The 18892-nt window shown below is 36.0% G+C and overlaps 1 protein-coding gene across 5 annotated transcripts in view; it reads right to left on the bottom strand.

Moving 5' to 3' along the window:
• The window catches only part of MPP5 (membrane palmitoylated protein 5), a 55943-nt gene that overhangs the window by 12890 nt on the left and 24161 nt on the right, over positions 1 to 18892 (bottom strand). For all 5 annotated transcript variants that reach the window (XM_030481971.1, XM_030481975.1, XM_030481973.2 and 2 more), the window contains 3 exons: positions 12974 to 13482; positions 7083 to 7291; positions 700 to 777 (listed from right to left, as the gene is read on the bottom strand). In XM_030481971.1, the coding sequence (XP_030337831.1) occupies positions 700 to 777; positions 7083 to 7291; positions 12974 to 13340 (654 nt within the window). In that variant the 5' untranslated portion in view covers positions 13341 to 13482. The remainder of the gene's footprint in view (positions 1 to 699; positions 778 to 7082; positions 7292 to 12973; positions 13483 to 18892) is intronic.

The raw sequence follows: 18892 nt of genomic DNA, 5'->3' as shown, positions 1-18892 counted from the left end.
ACTTAATACAAAATAGTAGAGTTTGATGAAGTTCTGCAATCTGAATAGTCTTTGCAGGTTACAGAACATTGCAAACTGAGCCAAACAAAAAATAATCTATCACAGCTATGTAGCACCTAATGCTTTCCAAAACTTTCCTTTCAGATCGGAAAAGAATTAAAAAAAAAAAAAAAAAAAAAAAAGAAAAAATTGCACACACAACTATGGACTTACAGCTTCTCCTTCCTAAAAAAGCAGACATTGGTTTAGTCTGTGTGTGAATTAGGACACAGACATAAGAAGTTACTGCAGTGAAAACTACTCATGGATTTACATGATCACCACAGGACAAAACTCCCTTTATGCACCCTATGCTAAGCATGAAACAGTTGTCAAAAACCCCCAGAGATAAGCAAGGCAGCTCATGTGTTGCTCTGACCTTACTGATCCACTGCTACATCATTTATGTGCAAATTACCCTGTAATACATGAGAATGTAGCAAGGGCTGAATACATTCATGCACTATGCTTGATTAGAAGTTTCCATTACTTGCTGGGAACTGGAAGCTTCTCCTCCTAGTATTGAGATCTGCACAGAGTTGAAGAACAAAAATCCATCCTTGCCCAGTCAGCCCAAGACATTTACAAAACCAAAAAAGTTATACTCAAAACCACATCAAGAAATACTTCCATTAGATTAGAAGTTTCATTTTGTTTTACCTGCACATGAGGGGCATTCAGCAAAGCATTAAGCTCCTGCCCATCCTTATGGTGACTGGGTTTCAACACACTCTGTACCTAAAAAGAAATCAAGTAATAAAGCTCTTAATCTCCCCAATGATTTATCAATCCTTCCTCCCCTACTCAAGCACAAACCCTCCTAGCTGCAATTATTCTTTTCAGTGAAAGTAAAGTATATCCATGTAGTAGTTACACTGGCTGACTAAACTTAATCTGGTACACATTAGGGAAACACGTGATGAGACCACGGGACAACTGCAGCACATCTTGCCTCAGTAATTATCTACCAAATCTAACCTGGTATCCAGCGCATCACGCATATTTGTCAATACCAGAAACTGGCAATGAGCTCAGCAAACACAAAGATGCACACACAAAAAAATAAACTCTAATAAGGAACACGATAGTGAAATCTCTCATGATGAAGTCTATTAAGTGAATATGCTGGGTCTTTTAAAATGGACTAATTTCTCATTAATGTGACTATCCTTCCTTTTCCTTAAAAGCAGGTGGCTTATTTTTATCCAAACTATTTCCACCAACTGGAAGACCAAAGATTCCAAGATGGATTTTGCAATGCATCCTGGAGTCCCTGCCTCAAAGTGTACGAGTCAAAACTTGAAAAGATCCCAGAAAACCAGGTTTCTTTGGCTCGTTCCAAAATAATACCCATTAACATAAGGGCAGTTTTTGCTCAAGCAGCCTCAGTTGCCAGAAAAGGTTTGCCTTCTCATTCAGTTACCAAACATCCCTTGCAAGTAGACTGATATGCTTATAGAGAAACCCAGAAGCAGGGAAGTCCCTCTTAGCTGAAGGTGAGCCCAAGGAAGATACTTCCCCATAGTCATTATCCTCTGGTCTAATCTGACAACCGCACACAAGTCCAAAGGCACAGAGACATCAAGAGTAAATTATACACACCAGAGCAGCAGCTTGCAGTGGTATGGAAAAGATTTTTTCCAAGAGCTTTTTACTCTTAAGGATGAGGTAATGTGACATCAAAGAATCTAGAAATCACATGTTCCAAAGTGAAAATAATTAAGCTTTTTGTGTGTTCTAATAATACCAAAAGGTCTGAAGAGCCTCTATCTTAGAAGCAATTATCTACAGAAATGCTAACAACTCTTGGATGCTACCAGATGACAGTAATGAAAGTCATAAAGATAATTTTACATCCTAGCAGAAGCCATCAAGTTAACTGTTCCCACGGAGCAAGACCCTTATGCTGCCAAGCAAACAGTGTCACATGGAATAAATTCCTGTGCTTGGCAATAAACCTGGCACAATCTCCAAAAGCCTTCCTTCTGACATCCCTAGAACATTCCTCCTGGTCAACAAATCTAGTACAACTTATAATAGTCAAACGAGAAGCCAGATTTATTTATTTCTTTAAAACTGATTTCTCAACCATAGAGAACAGAAAGAATTCAGCTTCATAGAGGCCTGACTTCCAGTCATACCTCTGAATTAGCCAGGAAGCCATTATCCCTGGCGTAGCCTGAATTTTGCATATAGCAGACAGAGCACTGTAAAGGATACATTTCACTAACAAATATTCGTCTGTGTTGAAAGAAGAGATTCTTCTGTGCAAAAGACTTTCTCATAGAGGTTTATTTGCAGTCTCTAACTTCACGTGACTGTCAATTCCTTTCTAGAAGAAGCTACAAGAAGATTTTAACACCTTATTTACCCCATCCGAATGACCTTTTTATGAGAAAACCTATTTAGAAAGCAACTTAGAAGTCCTGCAAGCAAGACACCTTTTGAATGCAAGGTCAGATACTGGGGATTTAATAGAGGAAAAGAAAGCAACCAGGCCCAACCAGTCATTCTGTGTGGAGTGAATATCATTTAATCAAGTTGAATTTCTGCTTTGAATAATTTGATTATTCAAAACTTTAATAGTATCCTTCCTCCCCTAAGAAACATGTGCATTTATTATTTGTTTATTTAATGAAGCTTCTAGGAAAGCATCAGGTTGCTATATACACCACTTACTACACCAGTATTGCTGCATGTCAGATTCCTTTGTAACTTGTGTTAATGAATTCCACAGTTTTATCAGATGAAGAAATTTGAATATAGGCTGTCATTCCAGAAGTGACACACTACAGATAGCACAGCAATCCATACTAAATATGTAGCGACAATAGTATTTTCTTAACTCTTCAGCCTAGGTCTTCTTGTTAATTTTGTTAACTTTAGTTCAAGCAACTCCCCAAAAGCTATCAATTTGGTTTCACTACACATACCACAATTTGGAGGCACATACTGAAATGATACTAAATACTCAGAATTTAACCACACCTACAAAATCCTTTGTTGTTTACTCTCAGGTGAGCAGGTCTGTCAGAGAGAATATACATGCACATTCTAGTGCACTTATACCAGAAGTGACAAGCTTCTAGTGCATCCTCTCAAAGTACTGATGTAGTTTAATTGCATTCACTTGTTGAAGTGAACAGTAGCAAGTCTGAAACCTTCAGAAACATAGCCTATATAATTTCAGCCTATTACGTATATTTAACAGCAAGAACATCTTTAAATAGGTGCTGTTACAGGCCAAAAATTACAAACTGTCTTGAATGATGCATCCAGTCACAGAATCATAGAATGGTTTGGACTGCAAAAGACCTTAAGATCATCTAGTTCCAACCTTTCTGCTATGGGCAGGGATGCCTCACACTAGACTAGGTTGCTCAAGGCCCCATCCAACCTGGCCTTTAACACTGCCAGGGATGGAGCTTTCACAACTTCTCTGGGCAACCTGTTCCAGTGCCTCACCACGATCGCGGTAAAGAACTTCTTCCTTGTATTTAACCTAAATCTCCCCTGTTTGAGTCTTACAAGGTCAGGATTCAGATCATGGTCCCATAATCCTTGCCCCCATCTTGGTCCATTTTAAATGGACTTAAAAATCAATTTAATTACACTTGATGTTTCCTGGCTATTTTTATTTAAGACTTGGAGTACACCACATTACATGAAGATTAGCTTTCTAAAATAAATTCCTTAAGCTCAGGTGCTTCATTCCACCTTTTAAAGTCAATTAAAGTTTCTTTTTAAAAGAAAGAAAAATCTTGAGCTGTTGGTGCCTGGTTATCAGAGTCCGTGGGAAAAGTTAACTGTACCAGCACACTACTAGTTTTAAGAATTTTCTAAAGGAGACTAGCAAATAAAAATGCACCATTCTACTCTCATGACTGTTAATGGTTAAAAAATCCAAAATCAAAAAAGTTTTCGTAACACACTATATGTTGTTTTATAAAAGCAATTAATTAAAGAGTAAATGACAACAGATTTTTTAAATTAACTTCAGTGTAAACGATAATTCTCCCCAAACACACTTTCAAAACTGTAGTTTAATTAAATATTAATATATACCTTATTTTTTTAAAAAGAGGCTGTTCCATGTTGCAATATGAAATTATGTTGCAAACTGTCTTTTCCTGCTAGAGCTACAGAAGCATGAGCTCTAGAACAGGTTCTCTTCCACACCATAAAGCCTCAAATAAAACATGTCTGCAGCTTTAAATTAGGACATGCACTCCAAAACAGTTTGAGTTATACACTGTCACTGATGACCTGCGCACTAAAATATGCACACTAGATTACTTGCCATTTAAAATTAATGTTATGCATGTATCTGCTATTTTTCTTTCTTGTAATGCCTTGTGGCTTTTATCATCAAGATGTTACCAGTATCTTAAGCCCAGGCATTTACAAGTCTTTCCTACCACACCCTGAAGTAAATAAACAAACTGTTTTCTGGGGGACCTTCCCATGCCTGTGTTTAAGGATGGAAAAGCGAGACATAACCAAAAATCACAGAACAAGAAAAACCTGGGCATGCAAGACAAACTTTTTGACAGGGTGAAAAAAAACCCAACCAAACCTAACTTTTCCTAAAGCAGAAATTATTTCTTCCCATACTGCTACCATAACAAATACAGTAGCCTTTCCAAAAGGACTAAAGGATCTCAAGAAACCAAGCATAAGCCCAAGCATCTTGTATTCAGGATGTACCAGGAAGAACAGAGTGATGTGAATGGAGGCTTCAAAGTGTGCTTCTTCAACACTTCTGTCAGTCAGAAATATTTGTCCTGAATTTCTGTCTCAATTGTTTCAGGATGCTATTTAACATATTGCAAAATACAAGTCACTTAAATAGACCCAAAGCTGAATCACTGAGAAACTAGATTACATCTGAAAATGGGAACAGACATATGCAATATATTGACTTTTCAGGAATTTCAAAGCTGGAAAAGACAAGGATGAGAGATGAAGAATCAAAACAAGTGTGGTGATATGTTTGCCTTTCACATAGTAGTCTCTCTCCTCGGTGATAATAAAATTAATCTTAGATTAAAGAAATATTTTCTTTATGCTTAACCTTCTTCATGAATTGCTAAGAGACATGAAAATGGCTTTACAGCACTCTGATTTTAGTATTTACCAAATCACCTGGAAAAGAAAGAGAGGAATGTGTTGGTAAGGTGAGGGGTAGGGAAGATGGGGAGAAATATGAAGGTTTGAAAACAGACGAAAAGTTTTCCTAGGCATATTTTCTTGGAAACTTCTATGAAGCAGCAAATAAAAGGATTTCATATCCATGAAGGAGAAAAACCAGCTTTCTTCAGAAATAAGTCTATAGCTTCCTATATTATAAATGAAGATGCAAAAACTCTGGCTTGTATCTGAATGAAATCCCAAGCTAGGCTTGTGTAAAGTGGGTGTTTGGGGAAGTAGTTTACAATCAGAAGTTAGATGAAAAGGTTCCTTCAGGCTCACAGACATCAAAACAGCCTACTGAGGATCCTATAGCAGCCTACAGCCTGATAAAAAGCCAGAGGAAAGCCTGTATGCAAAATACTCCCACCTTGTTTTGGCACAGTCTTGATGACAAACCTAAACAGGAAAATCCTGAGCTGCAATTTAGTCAGCACACTGCACCTTTAGATAATATTTAAGTTATGTCCCTCAAGAATCAGTAATTTCTTCTGCAAAAGAAGTTCAAGCTTGCTACAATGCTGTTCTCCTTGACTTACAAGGTTAAGGTCTAGAAAAAGAAAGGAGAGTGGAAAGAGCTGTTGAAAAAAAACCTGCTTCAGGCAGAAAGAAGCCACAAAAATAAAAATGAAAAAAAAAAAAAAAAAAAAAAAAAAAAATAAAGAAAAAAAATAAAAAAAAAAGAAAAAAAAAAGAAAAAAAAGGGGGGGGGGAGGGGGGAGAAAAACCATACTTGCTGCCATACTGAAATTGGAGTGATGTACCTTTGCGTAACTGGAGAATAGCTATGTGCTGGTGCAGGTACTCCAACTGGTGTACCAGAGCCCGTTTTTGAATGGCTAAGTTTGGTTCATGGGGTGCTAAATGCAGGAGCATCTACCCAGCCTCTGAATCTGGCTTTGCTGAACACTGCAGTGCTATGCTTGCACTGACACTGGCATTCAAGCTATAGTGAGTTTAAACTTTAAACGTATTAACAAATGTATATCCATATAAGGTGTAGCTACACTTCAATACATACGTGCACCAGGCCACAGAAAATGAAGATAAAGTTATTGAGCAACCCCTCAGAGTGTCTTGGCTGCATCCAGCCACATGCAAAAACTCATTCTGTTCACAGCAACGCTGTATCTTATGAGTTTTCTGTAAATTACTATTAATGCTTATAAAGCAGGTATACCAGTATTGCCCATCTATACTGAAGTGAGTAAGCACCAAAGAAAGTAGTTAACCTGGCTGAAACTGTAAAAGATTAAAGTTAAAAATCTTGCTCAAGTAAATTTCTAAAACTATACTTTAATAATTTCTAAAAGACGAATCATCTTATGAGAGAGCTGTCATCTGTCGGATAAAATTTAAGCGTAATCTGACCAGCACAGCAGTAATTAAAACATTGAGAGGAAGTATTAAGGGATCTGTTGCTCACTTTAAAGCAGTATGCTTGTTTCAAGTATGGTTGTGTTTTCAGAGATGCCTCCCAATGTAAGAACCATGGCTCAGCTCAGATGAAAGTCAGTAATAGAGAGCTGCAATTCAATTCCTGAATACTTGGAATAAAGAATACTAAAGGTAAAGGAGTTAGATTTTCATAACCACTCCCTTTTCCTATGTTTAAACATAGTATCTTTTCTGTCGCATATCTTATCAATGCTAAAAAGGGAGTTTGTATCCCCAAAATATTGTTCTGGTTACTGTTTGGAAATCTGGAAAAACTGGATACAGCAATCAGTGACTATTATAAACCCTTTCATATTCACCATTCAGTAAGTCAGACAAGCTTGACAGGTACATACTTCAACAACAGCTATGATTATAGGTTTCAGATATATCACAGAGATGCATACTGTACATACCTCTTGTGCTAGTTCTTGTGCGTTGGAGATGAGAGGATATGGAGGGCTGGCTTTGTTCATGTGTACTGTAACAGCATTGTGTATCTTAATTGCATTCTGAAAATCAGTATTTTGAACAAGCTGTAAAATGAGAGAGAGATCCTCTTGGCTCTGAGGGTCTACCAAAACATGCTGGATATGCTTAAGAGAAGTTAACAGTTCTTCCACTTCTAGGTAGGAAATAACAAAATACAAATAAGATATGAGTTAACAAGATTCATAGTTAAGCAATGTTTATATAAAGATTTTTACAAAAAGGTTTTTTGCTGTTCATTTTTTTAAATCAGCAACAACATATGCAAGTTCACTCTGACTTTTATTAGCAGAACATACCTGAATGAAAAAAAATAAAGACCACAAAGTTGGTAAAAGGAGAAATGAAAAAGCTGATACTGTTTAAACTTAAATTCCTATTGCAAGAAAAATTCTTCTCTGAAAGAAATCACCAATACATAACAAATCCAATAATTTCAGCTCCTGTATAGCTAAATGTGAAAGAGGGACAATTTTGCCATATGAAAATAACTCCTTTGCTAAACTAATCTTGATGCACTGAACACTCAGTTATTTTCATAGAATCATAGAATATACGGGTTGGAAGGGATCATCAGAGGTCATCTAGTCCAAAGTGTTATTTTGATACATCATTTCATGTATATCTGCCATGGTAGCTATCTCAACTAAATATTGCTTAGTTATAGAATGAGTGTTTGATACGTAAACTACACTCAATTTTGGAACATAAACTTATGCTCAGTCTTGGAACATTAAAATAAAAAGTTAAGGATGAAAAAAAAATGCCAATTGTCAGAGTTCTGAAAGTCATCTGCACCAGAAGAAAGTCCGTACCTTTTACCTACAAGATCAGGAGTTCTATTTAGACCATAAAATATTTTAATGGATTTTAACCAGTTTTAACCAGTTTCTACATGTTTGCAGAACACTACACATGTGCTAAGTTCTGAAGCTTCAAGAACTAATCTGATACTTTATGGGTGCTTTTTAAAAACTGTCAAATTAACATGTTTTTGAACCAATCAGAATTTCTGCAAAGTATGTCACTTTCCAATATCAAGTACTGAGAAACTACCTAAAACAAGGAATTTTAATCATACCTACAATGTGAATAAACCCAGGTAAGAAATCCTCAAGCAGATCAAAAAACCAGCAGATGTTTTGAGCCTGAAATAATGTATGCATTCTCACACATCATCTGACAAAATCTCTTCAGCCACAAGAGGCTGGTCAGCTATCGTCTGTTTTAATAAATTTGAGTAAGCTAGAATTTTGAATCCTGATAGTTTCAAAAAATGAACAACAAAGAAAATCCCAAATTTTAAAACTGTGACTTGATACTGAGGTCAATCTCCCTTACTGGTATCAAAATATCAGCTTTGAGAACTTCTAAGATTTAGGAACCTTCATTTATTCATTATGAGCTAACTAAATGACATTAAAATAGAAAAGCTATCAAGATATCATCTAAGTTGCACTTTTTACATGAAAATTCACAGTAGATTACTAATCACCGATTACTAACCTGGCTATATTCTGTGAGAAATTTCCTTTACCTAGTTTTAACCTCAAATTCACCAGTATTCTGAACACAATGCTAGACTCAAACTTGAGCACAAGATTAAAACAGTTGATAAATGGGCACATGAAAACTATAATTCCTAATAAATTACACATTTCAATCTAGTTTAATGGTTTTCATTTTGGACAAAGCATACCTACATATATGTTTTCAATTCTGAGTTTGCAAGTCAGTCTTCTGTATAATAAAAGGAAACAAACTATACAGAGCTACTACTCTCATACTGTACTGTCTGCAGGACAATAAACAAATCAAACCCAACCCTTCCAGAACCATTCCACACATGCCAAAAACATCCTACCCACCAAAGGTCAAAAGCTTCTTCCTGCAACCACCAAGGAAACAAAGTGCAGTGGTACAAAAGCTGCATGGAAAGCTCAGATACCGGCTGTGCAGGATATTCCACAGGTGAAATCCAGTACAGCTCACAACGCTGATTAAGGCAGCCAATGTCTCACTAGAGAACTGTATACACAATATACTGCCTACCACACAGAGGGAAATGCCATTTGTGGAGAAGGCTAAAGAACACTCTACAAGCAAGAATATTTGCTAAATAGGACATTGTCAGCTGGCAAAATTCTGATCTAGTGGAGTATGCATGTTACCAAAGCACCTCAGCAACTGATTCTCCCAAGTCAGAGGAAATGTGCTATTTTCAAGCATTTAATAATAAACTAAAAAAAAAAAAAAAAAAAAAAAAAAAAAAAGTGGAAACCAGTCAGATGTTATTGTAAAGTTCCTACTGATACCTGTCCAGTTAAACACACCAAACTAAAATTCAGCTATTCGTTACTGTTACCAGATTCAAAAAACAGTGAGGCATTAGGGCAGAACCTCACCTCTTCTAACTCTTCCTATGCATAAACAATTTTATTCCATTATTTTTGAATTGTCTATCCCCGCTTATATATCAGAGGATTCAAATATATATACCCATATGCACACACACAATTTTAAAACACCTTCTATAAGATAAATACATATAAACATCTTATTCTGCATAAAAAGATGTCCTACTCCTAGATGCCTCTGCATATTCTTGTTTCGGCACTTCATTATTTCCTTCTGTGTCGTCCTTTCTTACAAACTACCACAGTACTCTCCTCCCTGTATAATTCCTTTCTATACTGAATCTTTCTTTGTGCTGGATGCAAAAGCCCTATACCAAATTACATGCCTCCCCATGGAACAAAAAAATACCTCCCCATCACAATTCTAAAAGAGAAATAATGCTTGAAAGGAGTGAAATGAAACATTCCCCAAAAGCTAGCAATCCATTGCCTAGTCACTTGTTTAACCAAAATAACCCACATACACATCTGGCTAGCTCTCTCTAGGTTCCTGCTTCTGAATTCTAACTCACAGATTAGATTTTGTTGCAAGTTTTTTGTTTTTGTAGTCTTCAAAAATAAATAAAAGCCAAGCAACAAAGACTCCATCTCTAGACATTTCCTACTGCAAGGGTTGTCTTGAGGAAAAAAGATCAGTAAAAGACTAACATCTGCATTTACTCACAGAAAAAAGTCAGGGTTCTTTGGCAGAACAAGTCCATTTTTTAAATCGCAGATCAATTAGCAATCAAGTACTTTTTTAAAAAGTCTTCTTTTACAAACAGTGTTGCAGCCTTTTTTCCATTAGGCTATGAAATGGCTGGAATGTGACCGAGCACTGTGCGATACGCACATTAATCAAAAGACTGCAGGGCAAAAGTATGCAACTGCAGGGGAGGACCCATGGCCACAGCCTAACATGTTAGATTAGAAAAAGAAGAAAATAAAATCGCTGTTGTTTATCACCTTAAACAAAAAGTTATGAACAGCAAACTTGATATAATTGGCTTTATTATACGTCAGCACCAAGATCTTAATTCCCAAGTTTTTTCACAGATCCCTAGAGTACTATATGTGCTAGTATTAGCACACTGATACTCCACATATTACTTGAATCACAGGGCTAAATATTGTTTTATGCAAAACTATTTCTGAAATTTTATTTATAGCATATTTATAAATAAGTCTTGCCCAAGGTATTAAAAAAAACAAAACAAAAAAACAAATAGGCACATTTTCCTCTAAAACCCCCATTTTACTGTAGCCACGAAGGGTTTAAAGGGTCAGTTACTCATTTAACTAAATTAGCTGGATGGATTGTAGCAAACAAAAACTTTTCTGCATTTTATAGAAGTATACTGCTATGAAAAAGCCATATACTTACATGTACATGTTCTAGGTGCACATCAAGTTATTTCCATTGAGACAGCTGTCTAAATCCTATACTGCTTTAATAACAAACATGCCCTTTAAAACTGTTTTGATTGTGTCCTGTTTTATAAATACAATCCAATCTGCGTAATCTAGTCTGCCTTTTTTTTTTTAAGATGAAAAGACTAAAGACTTGGCAAAGATCTGCCACATTAGACATTGGAACTTATGAAACATTTTCAAAACTAAGAATACAGACAATTAGGTCAATAGTCTTATTTTAAATGTATATCTTTAGAAGAGGCTGTATTGATTAATTAACACACACAAAAACCCAAACCACAAAAAAGCAAAACTAAAATCAGTATTTTAAAGATGACTGAATAAGGGTAATTTAACATCTCTATAATTCACTAGCACTTGCCAAGGTGTATTGCGGTTCTCCTAATAAAGGTTAGAGATTTGTGAAAGTGAATAAGTAATCTCATCTGGAGTGGAAGATGAGATTAGAAAGAGTCAAGAATAGCATAGGTGAGGAATTCAGTATAACCAAACCGACAAACTGTGAAAAATTACACACTAGCAGTTCGGTTTTGGACAAAGCCAGGGGCTAGCAAGTTTCTTGGAGACCAAAAAGTTGTATATGTAAATTTACAAAAAATCTGGCCTCTCCAGTTCAGGTATCCGATAAAAAAGCAGAAGTATTAATGATAATGGACTTAAATCCTCTCTATGAAACCATATTATTTTTAAGTGTGCATGTGTGTATATATGCTCATAAGGCAACATCCCTGGCCCTGATACTAATAAGGGACAGCTTTCAGAATTAAAAAAAAATTCTGCTGAAATTCAGAACTGGTGTCAGATGTTAGTATGATTAATCCAGAAACTGGAAAAACGACGTGCTTAAAAGTAGAGGAAAATTTTGGAAGAAGAAAAGTTACTGCAGAAGAACTTTGTTAAATTTAAAATTATGACTCAGTTTTTGACAGCACTGATGACTGAACAGAAATTCTTTACGGATTACGTAAATTAAGAGATTCACAGCATTTCATTTATGACATATTTTTTAAGTTTGCAACTCAACATCACAGTTGAGTATAACCAAAGCACCACTCTTAACAGAAGTTCTTAATTATTATAAATCCTCTTCCTGAATCTTCTGTCTACCTAATCCAAATTGTTACTATAATTCTGTCTGGTAAGGAAATAGCAGTAGTATGTTTGTATGCCTGTCAATATTATGTCATGACTTCTCTGATTGAAATAGATGCCTATGACACCTTAATTCAGCTCCCTGATGCATATATAGGTATACCATGATTTAGTCTAATTACATCTCCTAAAGCTCTTTGCCTTTCGCTTCTACTGTCTGACATCAATCTTTGCACCTTCTGTTTTGTGTTCCCTCTAAGAAGAGAATTTCACAATCTAACAATTTCACAGTATCTAGCAATGACAGCTATGAAGCAAACAACTTCAGACTCTCTCTTTAAAAATTACTAACATTACATTTTCATCAACGTCCAAGTGTTAAGGTAAGCAGATTTTTACTATCAATGCCAATACTTTAAGAGTATAAATTATATTAGGTGAAAAATTGGTAATGCAAGACAGTCAGAAGAAATCCCCATAGTGTTTCTCTGAAATATTAAAAACTCTCGCGTTTTGATTTTAAATGACAGTAAGTGTTTATTCATTGCTTATTCTGGTCGGTGCTTCATCAAACATAATAAAACTGGGTATTACTTGCATGGTTTTCCTCAGCCTAAAGACAATGAAGACATCCACTGAATTAATTAGTTATCTACAGGGTATTTAACTGGATCCCGAATGAATCGGTTTTGAACAGCTACTTGCTGAGGCACATAGCCTGATGCTTGACCAAATACATAAATAAACCCCCAAACCAACCCAAATCCAAAGAACCAGAAGACATTAAATCTGCATAGGAAGAATTAGCTATACTGGGTTTTCAGTGGCCTAAAAGAACATTACTATCGTATCAACTAATTATTTCCCTATTAGCCCTTTCGCTGCATTTTACCTACCTAGTGTCCTCACAGTATAATGAGGACTCTCCAAAACAATTCCTTCTTCTGTGTCAAATATTGGATTATCTATTCCAGTTTTAGGAGGAATTTGTGCTAGTTTCTTTAGCCTCATGGAAGCAGTAAGGTCCAGTTCTTGTTTCTTTCCCTCTTCTTCCCGTCTGCGCCTTATGTCCTCCTGTTGCTGACGAATTCGCTCGAGTTGAGCGCTCCGCCGCACGGGCATCATCCTGGAGCCCAAATCCCCAGGGCAATCAACCCCCATTTCTCTGTGCTTCTGAGGTTCCTCAGGAGATGCAAGATCCACATTTTTTACTTCACTGTCAGAATCTTCTGTGATGTGTCCATTCATATGAGAAGTTGTCATGATTGTTTTTAATTATTCGTATTCTCTTCAAACAGAAATGCTATTAGGCCAGTTTTCGTTACGATGCTGCATAAAATCCATTATAACTTCAAAAATATTTCCATTCCATCACAAGACAGTTGAAGAAACATCTAGGAGGACTCTAATGAAAGATATTAAAAGGAAGTTAGTGAATATCTGCATTAATAAGAGAACACCTAAGACAATTCTCCAGGTCCCCAGGCATCACAACAATGTAACTTTTCCTCCACATTTACGTAGTGCCTCTTCCCTACTAAGAACTACAGAACCCTCACGCATTTTAGTAAACTTGATGTGCCAATGTTAGAAAAGGAGTACTGTCAAACTAACCTTAAAGCCTCTTATATTCCCCGATCAAAGCAGTGAAGATTCTGCACTTAATACACATAATTACAAATTAGCAGTTTTCTGAAAGTTCCCACTCAGTTTTAATTTATCCTTTAATTCTTAAGAAGTCCAACACGAACCATGCTTATGATCCTACAAGCACTAAATACAAGTAACTTCTTATAAACAACAAGCTCACAAGAAGTTTAATAAGTTAAACACAAGGTATTTGCATTTATTATTCATAAATTGAGGCATTTTGTATGCAGACATCACTTCCCAGGTTCAGAGACAACAAATCTGGCATAGAGTTCTTCCAAGGATATTATATAAAGCAGTCTGGAGCTGCATTTACTCAATTCCAAGTAGGGATAAAGTCCTAGGATAAGGGTTGGACAGTTCTGATTAGCAGCTACTCTTAATACTTCCTATAGGTATGTACTAAAGCAGAAAGGATTAAATACAAGAGTAGAAATACTTGTGTGGGTGTACAGAAGTGTAGATTTGACAGAGAACAATAATTTCCACAGTCAAGTAGTAACATTCCACTACACTCCTTACACCTTATCTGTTTTCGCATTCTTGATGATTCAAGCTAAAGAACTTAAGTGTCCTGATAAATATAACAACTCAGCTCTTACTTGTAATATATATAACAATGTGTTTTATACCACATTGCCTTTCTATATCAAAGTCAGTGATACATTATTCTCAGTAAGTCCAATTAAAAGGTCATAAAATCAAGAAATAGTTGTGCACAGTATTACCAACACTTAATTTTTCAAGTTCCTTTTTATAATCTACTGAAAGGAAATACTACAAAATATCTTAAAGTTTTATTATACACTGGAAGCACCAAAACAAAAAAAAAAACCTCACAACCAACTTTCTTAAACCAAATGTTTGTGTTTGGAGGAGGGAAGGAAAGATGCTTACGTTGTAATTAAGCTGAAAATTAAATATCAATAGTACTGTTTTGGAGGAGCAGCAACAGAGACTCCTACACAAGTTTCTGCCAGCTTGCAATTCTAAAAAAGTACAGCTTTTCATTTTCATAAGGAGTAGTATATAGCTACATACAGCAACAATTTCCTTTATTTCCTGTCCAGCCGCTACTGCCAGTTATTACCAAGATCTTCAAAGCAGGAAATATTAAAGCATTTCAATGGTAGTAAGAATTCTCTTCTGCCTTTAAAAGATACTTAATTGCACTGCACTTGTATGTAAAAGTTGTTTCAATGCTCAACATTCCCAAATTGAGGAAAAAAAAAAAAAAATCAGGCAACAAAAAAAAAAAAAAAAAAAGCCCATCAAAAGCTGCACAGTAGTGGGGCTACCACTGCAAGTACCACGTAATTATTTGGCACCTGTAAAACTTTCAGCCAGCGCCCAACTTAAAAAGAACAGCTTTTCAAAGAATAAAATCACATAAAGTTAGCATTCAGACTGGGTTATATAAAGCACCGGTTCAAAAAATGGTCTCAAATTCAGAGAAAGACAGATAACAATTTAGCAAAATGATCCTCAGAAAGCTACATTTCCCCTTTTGTAAAGGCAGCTTCACTCTACAGAAATACCAACCTCAAAGAAGGAAGTCTCACTGTGTACAACAAAACTGCAAAGACCACTAATTTAACTGAGGGTGGAAGGTAAATCAAATTCTCTCATCTGCATTGTACTGGCCACAGCTTGCCTGAAGACTGAGCCTTCTGAAACTTACATTCATCTTTTTTCAACTCTGACAAGCTGAAAGAAAATTCACATTCCTCGGTGCATAAGGTACAACTAACAGGTACCGAAACAATTTGAGGGGATGAATAATATCCATTTACTCAGCACTAAAGAAGTCAAAAGCACTACCTGAGGATACGCAAGTAAAACCAACTTTAAAGATACCATCGTTAACTCTCAATCATGTGTAACCTAAATACTGTCTCGCTCACTAACGAAGAATCCACACATCAAAAAATGAAGCTGATGGCCAGTATTTACTAACTGATCAAAAATATTTAAGGTGGGATTAGCTACATTTCCTCTATCAAATTTAAAAGCACTAGCTACCTAAGAGAACGAGTCAGAAAAACGGCACAAGAAAAACTCACGTATCTGTATATATCTGTATATAAACTCATGCATATGTATAGAGAAGGGTTTAAATTTCTTTAGCAATAAGCACTATAGACCAGAGAAAGAAAAATATGGTCCGAGGTAAACACTAGTAATAGGCAACCATTAGTAACACTACTTACATTTTCACTTTAAGCTCCATGCAAGACGCAAAGAGCATAAGATTTCTTGGAACAGAGTAACCAAGACATTTAAGTAGCCTATAACAGTAGCTGCTCACTTTCAGTATTTAAGATCTGAGTTAAGTCAGTTAAGAAACAAACAAAAGTTACAGAAAATATAGAGTTCTCCCGCAGTCACACTTTTACAGCAATATTCAGAAAACTGTCATCAAAATTTAAAAGAGTTTTAGGAGAATTTTCAATAGAAAATATTTTGATATCCTAGAAAGTTAGATTTCTCTGAAGCAAGCAATAAACAGTAAAGGCAAAGTATTCACACTCAGATAATACAACAGATTATACAAAATACCACTTATCAGGCAGCCTAAAATTTGACATTACCAAAATTTCAAACCAACTCCACAAAAATCTGCTCCTCTCCCCCCACAACCCCATCCCTGATATAACTAGTTGGTAATCCATAAAAGCATAGGCATGCTGCAAGTCTGGAATGCTGCAACAACTTCCTTTGATTAAAGAACTTCTGATAACAGTTGACCCCTTCCAAACCTAAGCCCACTGTTCTTTCTGCTGTCTCAAGTCTGCTTCAGACATCACAAATCTTCATCTCCACCAGTCTTGGAAAAATGCTACTGTCCAATGCAACAAATGAAATAAGTATGTAAGAGCTGATCAGATTTTCCTTAAGTCCATCTACAGTAGTCCTAAGGAATTTAAAATGTAAAATATGATACTGACAAAATGTTAACTCAGTCCTCAAATTAAGGTATGATGTAGCTGAGGTTAAAAGTAAGATTGAGCTTGAGGCCGGCACCAGGAACAGAAACATTTATTATGGCATCAAAAGTCTTACGATGAATAATTTCACAAGCCATTTTCTTGGCTTTTGTTTCTGAAGGTTTCTTTTGCAATTTTGAAAGTCCCAAGATAACAATAAGGGAAGGTTGTTATACCAAGTCTTTTCTCTGCAAGTCGCGGAGCCCAAGAGGAGCTTATTTTGTTACCTTAAATCTTGTAGTAAGTAGGAAAATTTACAGACATACTCAATAATGCTGATTTTTACTACCTTGTATGTAAAATATACAGAACAATATCTGGAATTCATAGAATTCTTTTCCACTTTAGAACTTGGTATTAGCAGGTTTTATATTCTTTAGATATGGACAAGTTTCTATGCTACACAAAGTTTGGTCGCTCAAAGTTTAATAGGGTTAAATTGTGGCTTTGACTGTCTTTCTTTGAACTGCCAATACCTAACAGGGGAACCTTAGCATTTCCTCATGACATGTGGTAATCTTTCCAAATAAAGCAGATCCATGACTGTCTTCTGTCCAACTTCATATCACAAGTCTTACCAACAGGATCCCGGAGAGCACATGTGAAAGGCTGTTTTTCACAGATTATTTGTACTATTCAAATTTTTGCCCTACAGAGGAAGGTTGGTATAAACTCTTAACATAAGTACAGGTATTGAAGAAAAGCATTTCAGTCGCTCCAATCACCACCAGACATCACACAAGAATTTCACTGTGAAGTAATTATGAACAGTAAACAAATCATATTTCTGGTGCAAGTTCAAACCAGCAAAATGAAAGAAAAACACACAACTACTGTCTTGCTTACTATACTTACTATTCTCAAAAATACTATATTTTACAAGCCACACATCATTCATCATATTGACCCCTAATAACGTCAGGCTTCTATCACTCTTTAACCACCCTGAATACACTAAACAAAGCACAGACCCCCAAAGCTCTGTCAAAGAATAAATATACATAAACACGATCATCTTGGGGTGCGAGAGAAATGCTAGTACAACATACATACTGACAGGGACAGAAACAGAAGTGCTGTAAGGTGGTTTAAGTTTTCACTTGCTTCCTGGGGACTGTGGCTGGTGTGCATAGCAATCCTAACTGCTTTAACAACTAAATTCTCTACAGTAAAATTAAATTTGTTTTGCTTCAGCAACTTCCAAGAGCAAAACGACATTTTCTGGAGACTGAGGTTTTGTGTTACATTTTGGTGGTGTTTAAAATTCTTTCAGTGCTGGAAGTATGATTAGTCTTGATAGTTTCCTTTTTAAAATTCATTAAAGCTGCAAATTCTGAATGACTGCAAAGGAGTTCAGTGCTCACCTCCAACTGAATTTCCTTAGTTTTAGCATAGTTGAGAGCATAAAAGCCCAACCTACATCTTTAACATCAGGTGCAGTGCAAAGGGTTCATCATCAGCTGAAAGCCATATAGTATGACAGACATGGTATATCAAAATATTCATTAAAACAGCTGGAAGAAGAATTCTAGGTTGCTGAATTAAAAATTAGATTAAATTCACATACAAGATGGTTCCCGATATCTGAATTACTAACACAATATGAGCATATGATAGAGAACACTACTATGTATTCTTAATGGCCCACATAATGGCGGGTCTTCTGGTGATTTTACTCAGTGCTTCAGATTTCTAAGGAAGCAAGACCCACGTCATAAAAATTGCAAAATAAAACACTTTAGTAATTCCCCAAATGGAAGCTCAGTGTAGGAAAAAAATTTTGTCAGCTTTCCCTGCATCATCTCTCAAGCATCATTTGTTTCTTCAACAGCATTACAGTGAACCTGCAAGACTGAGAGACTTGGAAGCCCACTGCAGAAAGGAAAACACAACACAAACCATGTTGCACAGCATAAATTCACCACTACTTGATGAGAGTTAAAGATTGGAATTTATGGTAGAAAATACTTCACAAGTATCTCCTATGGAACTTAAGAGTACCTGAAATGCCTGGTACAGACTGAAGCAGCCTGATGTTTTTCAAAAGCAAGTTACAAAACCTATGACTACTTGATACTATTTTTCTTTATATGAAAAATTCCATAATAGAGAAGAGAATTCTATTTACACTAGCTTTGCAACACATTCAAGACTGTCACTTCTGGTATGGTTGGTTTG

Source organism: Strigops habroptila, chromosome 4 (assembly GCF_004027225.2).
Source record: "Strigops habroptila isolate Jane chromosome 4, bStrHab1.2.pri, whole genome shotgun sequence".
NCBI lineage: Eukaryota > Metazoa > Chordata > Aves > Psittaciformes > Psittacidae > Strigops > Strigops habroptila.
Note: the sequence above shows the minus strand (reverse complement) of the source record. Positions and strands in the feature narration are given on the sequence as shown.